The 7,880-nt window shown below is 42.0% G+C and overlaps 2 protein-coding genes across 3 annotated transcripts; both read right to left on the bottom strand.

Moving 5' to 3' along the window:
• Positions 1–232: 232 nt before the first annotated feature.
• LOC116377171 (serine protease inhibitor Kazal-type 4-like) lies at positions 233–6,001 on the bottom strand. 2 transcript variants are annotated; one of them, XM_031838742.1, is made up of 5 exons: positions 4,725–6,001; positions 3,831–4,107; positions 2,734–2,765; positions 2,127–2,239; positions 233–438 (listed from the first exon to the last, which is right to left on the bottom strand). In XM_031838742.1, the coding sequence occupies exons 1-5, from the start codon at positions 4,725–4,727 to the stop codon at positions 393–395; spliced, it is 471 nt and encodes a 156-aa protein (XP_031694602.1). In that variant the 5' UTR covers positions 4,728–6,001; the 3' UTR covers positions 233–392. The 2 variants fall into 2 exon arrangements, with proteins under 2 accessions (XP_031694602.1, XP_031694603.1); XM_031838743.1 differs by lacking the exon at positions 4,725–6,001 and having other exon boundaries at positions 3,831–4,424.
• A 524-nt stretch (positions 6,002–6,525) lies between these two features.
• Positions 6,526–7,205, bottom strand: LOC116377173 (sequestosome-1-like; the record flags this gene model as incomplete). The annotated part of the gene is made up of 2 exons (XM_031838744.1): positions 6,526–6,936; positions 7,034–7,205. Coding segments are annotated over 2 exons (336 nt in total), but the record flags the coding sequence as incomplete, so codon positions are not given.
• Positions 7,206–7,880: the final 675 nt, after the last annotated feature.

The raw sequence follows: 7,880 nt of genomic DNA, 5'->3' as shown, positions 1-7,880 counted from the left end.
GAATAATAGGAATGACATTTAAAATACCTGTACATACATTCTTACCCACGACCAAAGATTTGTGTTAAAAGGGGACAAAGTTGAACTCAGAGAAAAACTCAAATTTTTATTAGTGGAAGACTTCAATGAAAAAGGTTTTTACACAGAAATGAAAATATAAAACACAGCATTACAGAACAAATATGTTTTAATTTGTATTATTATGGCTGCAGTCATGAGAGTGTGTGTGTGTGTGTGTGTGTGTGTGTGTGTGTGTGTGTGTGTGTGTGTGTGTTTGTGTCTATTTTACACTCAAACAGCTACATTCAAACACAAGTCAAATATACACGCGATGACATTGTTAGTTTGCCAGAAATGGGATGACATCATTGAAGAGTTGGATGAGGTCATCCTCAACAGGGCCCCTCCATGACAATCAAAATATCAGCATTTTTCTCCCTGTACAGAAAAATCCAATCATCAACAATAACAATCAACAGTGAAGTACACGGTGTCTCTAAAGCCCAGAACTAAACTGTGTTTCTACTTCCATACAGATGTTAAAGCATCAAACACTGTCAGCTTCAGTTTTTACAAACTAAAGTCTCTCACCCTCTTAAAATGAAGAAAAACCTGATGTTACTCACAAACTACTGTCCCCTACTTCTGGTCTCAACAGGTAAAACTCATCAGGGTCATAAAACACACTCATATAGTGACAGTAGAGCTGAAAGTAATTTACATTTCTTCCATTCTGTGAAAATAAACAGGAAACAAAACTTTACAATTGGGAAATAAAAACCTGCAAAATGAGTGTAACTTTGATTTATTGAATGAACAACCCCACATTATATAAGTTCAACCTGTTCTCACTCCCAAGAGGTAAAATACAGCAGATTGTTCAGAGGCCCTACGCTTTAAACTAAGAGGATCTACAAGGTCGTAGTTAAGGAGGAAGTAAAGTAGGAAGTCATGTGACGTTGTATGAAGAGCAAGAAGTGCACCTCAGTAGAAGGTAAATGATGTGAACCAAGGAGACCAGTGTTCATGTCCCATGTTAACAAAGAGTCAACATTGACTTACTTTAACTTTGGTTGCAGCTTTAACGTGTTACATAACATACTCAAGGTAATGTAGTTAATAACCTAACTAACAGACTTATTTTACCCAAAACCACAAATGTTTTGTTAACTTAACGATTGCAGACCTTTTATTTTGAAAAGACAGTGTCTGCATGTAACTAAGGGCAACGAAGAGCGTCGTGGTATGAAGACCATGGACCACTGACCGAGCTGCTGTAAACATGTTGATATATTCCTCCAACTACAACAACATACTGCTTACTGCTGTGATAATAGTAAACTCTATTATAATTAACAAACACAACAAACCCTTCACAGTTCACTTTACACTTTATACAAGACTACACTTTACACTAGACTACACTTTACACTAGACTATGCTAGACTACACTTTATGCTAGACTACACTTTACGCTAGACTACGCTAGACTACACTTTACGCTAGACTACACTTTATACTAGACTACACTGTACACTAGACTACACTAGACTACACTTTACACTAGACTACACTACGCTAGACTACACTGTACACTAGACTACACTAGACTACACTTTACACTAGACTACACTAGACTACACTTTACACTAGACTACACTTTACACTAGTCTACGCTAGACTACACTTTACACTAGACTACACTTACGCTAGACTATGCTAGACTACACTTTACACTAGACTTTACACTAGACTACACTTTACACTAGACTACACTAGACTACACTTTACACTAGACTACACTTCACTTCCCTTCACACTACGTGTCCACATTCATTCATAAACTCTCACACAACAATCCACCCTTTGAGAAGAAGATCGAAGTGTGGAGCTTATAATTAGTGGACAACCCGCTCTACCTCCTGAGCGATAGCTGTTTATTAGTTCTGATCTTGTTGTTCACCTCCGATTGGTCAGTGAAGTCATCTGACAGGTGTGACCTGAGCAGCAACATGTTGAGCTGTCTCTCCCAGTTTGATTGATATTTAAATATACAGAAACTAATCAGTCAAACAAATCAAAAGGTGTCAGAAGATTGGAAAATAAAGAATGAATGAAAGACTCACAGTCTGTGGACACACAGAGAACATTCATTTGGGTAGGTGAAGCCATCACTACCGCACACCGGAGAGTAGTTCAGAGGACACGCCTGAGTCACGCTCATCCACTCACAGGAAGGCTGCAGAAATAATACCAAACACAACATACATGTCATCATGGGTTAGTGTGAAATCAGCTGCAGCAACTCTTATGTACATCAAATTCAATATTTAAATTCTATTCTATTTACAAACGGACAACTTTGTTTCATGCAGGTATCATTAAAGAACAGATGAATATGTATTTCAGTCTGTTGTCTGTTTAACGCCTAAAGAAGCAGCAACTCATCTTAGTTTTATCATCAAACCCTTCAGCTCGTTTAACCATGAAATAATCATATTGATTTTGAATCAACATCTTCATGAAAACTTTATGAACTACAGACTGAAGAAATAATAAAAATGATTGATGTTGGGACACATTGTGTCACTTCATGATACTGTCAGACACTTAGTAACAAAGTAACTTCACGAGAAATGCACAAGGGATTCTTTAAGTTACTGTAATTCATTTCAGTTGCTAAACATGTTCAGGTTGGTAATAGTTTGTTGGTCGTTTTTCTTTGTTTCTTACCCTCCTGTAGAGCCGGGATTTATCTTCAGCGTCTGAAAAGGAGAACGTATTTCAGGTATATTTTCTCATATTCACAGTTTTAATACCTGACTCTGTACTGTCTTACCTGGACCGTACTCCTTACTCTGACTCTGTTCTGTCTTACCTGGACAGTACTCCTGACTCTGACTATGTACTATTTTACCTGGACCGTACACCTGACTCTGACTCTGTACTGTCTTACCTGCACTGTACACCTGACTCTGACTCTGTACTGTCTTACCTGGACTGTACTCCTGACTCTGATTCTGTAGAGTTTTACCTGGACCGTACAACTGACTCTGTCCTGTCTTACCTAGACCGTGATCCTGACTCTGAACTGTCTTACCTGGACCATACACCTGACTCTGACTCTGTACTGTTTTACCTGGACCATACACCTGACTCTGAAACTATAAACTCAGTCTTCAGTAACTACCATTAAAACTAGCTATTTACTAGACCAAGTTGCACCGTTACTAACTGAAGAAATGTCTTTGCAGTACTTTAGCGATGAGTAAATGTGTTTCCAGGATTACATACTGTATGTAGCTCTGTCCACTGTGACCAGCGACTGAAGTAAACCGGAAGTGACTCTAGCATCAATAATAATGTAATGTAATGTGTAATCTGGTAATTTAGTGTGATGTTATAAACATTATGTTCTATACTTTGAGGTGTACTGTTAAATATCAGTTTAGATCATTAAAAAGCATTTTGCGACAATAACAACTTATCACTGTGTGACGAGATGGAGGGACAACAGATCCTGTTTTCATATATTACTGTTTTGCACTCCCCCTTATTGCTCTCTTCTCTCTGTTCTCCCCCTTATTGCTCTCTTCTCTGTTCTTCCCCTCTTCTCTCTGTCCTCCCCCTTATTGCTCCGTTTTCTCTGTTCTCCCCCTTATTGCTCTCTTCTCTCTGTTCTCCCCCTTATTGCTCCATTTTCTCTGTTCTTCCCCTCTTCTCTCTGTTCTCCCCCTTATTGCTCCATTTTCTCTGTTCTTCCCCTCTTCTCTCTGTTCTCCCCCTTATTGCTCTCATGTTATTTAACGGCTGATAAGGTCTAATCTTACCTGCACTGAAGAAAGCACAGAGGAGCAGAAGAGTCCTGACAAACATCATGATGAAGACGAGGTTGAATCTCTGAGTGTTTTCCTGCCGTCTGATTGGCTGCTGATGTTTCTCTGTGCAGCTCCTCTGAGGTTGTGAAGTCTGCCGTTGGTGCGTTGTTGTCATATAGAGGACGGGCTGAACTTCTGTTGTTGTGACGGCTGCTGATGTCTTTTGTTCAGAATTTAATCTGCGGATCAACATTCTGTCTGCTCTGAAATACCGCTGACAGAGCGAAAACTATTAGGAAGAATGACACAAACACAAGAGCAGAAAAACAAGAGTGTCTCTGTCACGAGTCTGCAGAGCAACAAATTAACACAAATTAATGTATAAAACACAAAAACCTTCATACTTTATAAAGATATTGAAAATCATACACAAACGGATTAAAAGGTTAAAACAGCTCTGATGCTGCCTCTAAAGATTAAAATAATGATAAGTCAGATTTATAATATTTCATGTGATTTGTATGAGGGCTGAAGAGAGAAAAGTGTTCAGAGAGACCAGAGTCTTTAACCAAGAATGAACAGACTCTTATATGTTAATTCTTCACACGAACAGTTTAACACCAGTATGTCTCATATGTTCAGAGACCGTGCCGAATATTAAAAGCAGTAAATAAAGCTCCATTACAAGACAAAGTACAACTCTTTTGAGCAAACGTACCCACTCACATCTAAATGAAGACACAGAAAATAAACCTAAGAGCCCAAAATGATCAGAATCCTAACACATTAATTCACTGTCCAACAATGATGTAAACAGAGAGAATAGAACTAAACAAGTGTTAATAACCACAGATAAAGTCCATGCACAAACATTTGTGCATTATAGGCGTTTAAACATGCTCATACCATGAGTGCAGGTGCTTTGTTGTTTGACTTCAGTGCTGTTTATGGATCGGTTCTAACAAGCACCTTGTTCAAAGCTTAGGGCGCTTCAGAATTTTACTTGGACCAGAACAAAGATCAACTTTTTGGTTGGATTATCACAAGACCGTATGTCTTTGACATTCTGGTGAGGAGGAACATCAGCTGGTGGGGAGGCTGCCGGACAGACCTGGTAAACCCAAAGCCTGTTTTAAGGGTCAACTGGGAACATCTGGCTGAGGCCGTTGTACGCAAGTCCTTCAACTTCCACCTCCAGAAGAATATTTTGTGCATTTCAGGGACACGGAATCAGACTGAGCCTCTATTGTGGAAGTGGCTGCTAGGAGCTGTGGTCAGATGGTCATCGGTGCTGGTCGTGGTCAGAACCTGGGAACTCGCTGGTGGACCCATGCGGTGAAGGAGGTCGTTGAGCTTAAGAAGGAGGCCTTTTGGGCTTGGCTGGCCCAGAATTTTCCAGAATCGACAGACTGGTACCGGTTGCCTAGAAGGGCTGCTGCGGTGGTTGCCGAAGCAAAAACCCAGGCGTTCGGGGAGACCAAGGAGAAGGACGTTGGGTTTGTCTCACGGAAGTTCTGGTAAACTGTTTGAAGACTCGGAAAGGGAAAACAGGACTTGTCTTAGGCTGAGTTCATCAGAGGGGGAGAACTGTGGACCAGGACTGGGGATACTGTCGAGAGGTGGAAAGAAAACTTTGAGGAACTCCTGAACCCGACCAACACATCCTCCGTGGAGGAGGCAGAGTTTGAAAACTCGGGGGAAGACTTATCCATATTTCGGACAACGGTTTAAGGGTAGTAAAAAAAGCTCCTTAGAAAGGCGACAGGGCTGGATGAGGTTCACCCAGAGACGCTGAAGACTCTGGACATTGTTGGGATGTCAAGGCTGACACGTTTCCTCAGTGTCTCATGGAGGTCGGGTACAGTTCCTGTGGAGTGGTGGACCGGGGTGATGGTTCTTATTTTCAAAATGAGGGACCAGAGAGTGTTCTCCAATTATCGGGAAATCACACTGCTCAGCCTCCCCAGGAAAGTTTATTTCAGGGTGTGAAAACGAGGCTCCAATCGATTGTTGAACCTCAGATCCAGGAGGAGCAATGAGGATTTTATCCTGGCCGTGGACTAGTGGATCATTGGACTAGTGGACCAGTTCTGTACTCTTGCAGGTTTGTTGGAGAAGTCATGAGATTTTCCCTTCCAGTCTAATTTATTTATTATTTGGAGGTTAACAACCGTGTCCCTCAGGGAGTCCTGTGGGGGGGGGGGGGGGGGGGTGCAGGAGTATGGGGTACCGGGGTCGTTACTACTACGAGCCATCCGGTCCGTGTACGACCAAAGTGAAAGCTGTGTCCGGATACTCGGCACGTTTCGGCAACCTCCAATTCTGAGTTCATGGTTCTCTGCTGGAGAACGGTGGATGCACCCTTCGGGTTTGGAGTGAGTCACTGCTCCAAGAGTTCAAGTATCTCTGGGTGTGTTTCACCATGAAGGTCTAATGTAGCGTAAAGGGGATGGGAGGATTCTCGTTGTACCGGACCGTTGTGGTGAAGAGGGAGCTGAGCAGGAAGAAAAAGCTCCAGATCTACCAGGCCGTCTACTTTCAGACCCTCAGCTGTGTACACGAGCTTTGGGTGTTTTCCGGTCGTCCAACTGGCGAGAGACCCCGGTAGACCAGAACACGCTACCTTGGGAACTCATCGGGGTTCATCACTGTTTAGTGAGGACGTATATTTGTACTATAAATGTATATTTTGAGTCAAGACCACAAATCCAGTTCATGTTTTTATTGTTAAGATTAACATAAAACCACAGTACAGTAATCAATGAGACAAAGTATTGATCATGAAAAAACTGATTAATGAGGCAAAAGATTGATAAATGATAATAATAGAATTTAGAGGACTGACTGAAACTCAGATTACAGGAAACAACAAGAACATCTGACTGTAGTATAAATCATCTCCTGGTTAGATGTTTAGTATAGGTGATATCAGCAGTGACATCATGATGACATCATCAGGGCTGGTGTGGGCGGGGCTGTTTGGCGTACTGGATGGCGTCGAGCGCTGCACCGATATCGAAGTTTTTGGCCTGAAGGAGACGAGTCAACCAACCGCCTTCATCAGTGAAACCCATCGACAGCATGAGAGACAGAGACTCCACCAGATGGGGGTCCGCCTCTGTGTGGGGGAGGGGGGCAGGAAGGATACGTCAGTGAAGGTCAGAAGGGACGTCTCACAAGAATCAGACGGATTAGCAGAGAAGATGTGGTCTTACGTTGAGGCAGGTGAGGGTACAGAGCCGCCTCCCTTAGACCTGTTGGACCCTGTTGTCCCGACAGGGGACCCTGGTCCTGGTCCCTGGGCTGCAGGGATTGCAACTCTCCGGTGGAGGGATCGACCTCTTTGGGGCTCAGGTGAGTCCACTCCTCATCAGAGTCTCTGCACACCTAAAGAGCAGAGACTGGGTGAGGTTTACTGGTTCCAGTACTTGGACTGGTCTGAGACTTAGACCAGATTCATGAGGGTCAGAAATATTATTTATTCAAAACAGGAAATTATGTCATACATGTTTCTGAATGTTTTTTCTGAACATGTACTTTGTGGGATTGTGGGAGATCAGTGCTCCTACTCAGTGTAACGCAAAAGTGAGTATGTAGTGCGCAGTATGTCAGTACGCAGTATGTCAGTGAGCAGTATGTCAGTGAGCAGTATGTAGTAAGCAGTGTTTGTACGCAGTATGTCAGCGCGCAGTATGTCAGCGCGCAGTATGTAGTACGCAATATGTTAGTACGCAGTTTTAAACACATATATGGTAATTAAGGTCTATGTCCTACAGGTGTATTTATTAATATAGATTTATTGTTTATCGTCAGACAGGATTGACGTCTGGAACATGATGCATAAATAAGAAAAACACAAACTATAATAATAATTATAATAATATAATTAGCCCGTACTTGTCTGTATGTTTAAGACTGAGCTTGTTACAGAGTGAAAAGAATCATCGTTGACAAACGACACACTAGAAGCTTCACTAAAGGGTTGAAATGGGAAACAATTCGGGGTCCCGCATGTTTGTGAAAATATACACACATATACATATATATATATACACACATATA

Source organism: Anarrhichthys ocellatus, unplaced genomic scaffold (genome assembly GCF_004355925.1).
Source record: "Anarrhichthys ocellatus isolate YVR2014 unplaced genomic scaffold, GSC_Weel_1.0 scaffold979, whole genome shotgun sequence".
In the NCBI taxonomy this organism is placed as follows: domain Eukaryota; kingdom Metazoa; phylum Chordata; class Actinopteri; order Perciformes; family Anarhichadidae; genus Anarrhichthys; species Anarrhichthys ocellatus.
This window is presented reverse-complemented; position numbering and strand designations above follow the sequence as displayed.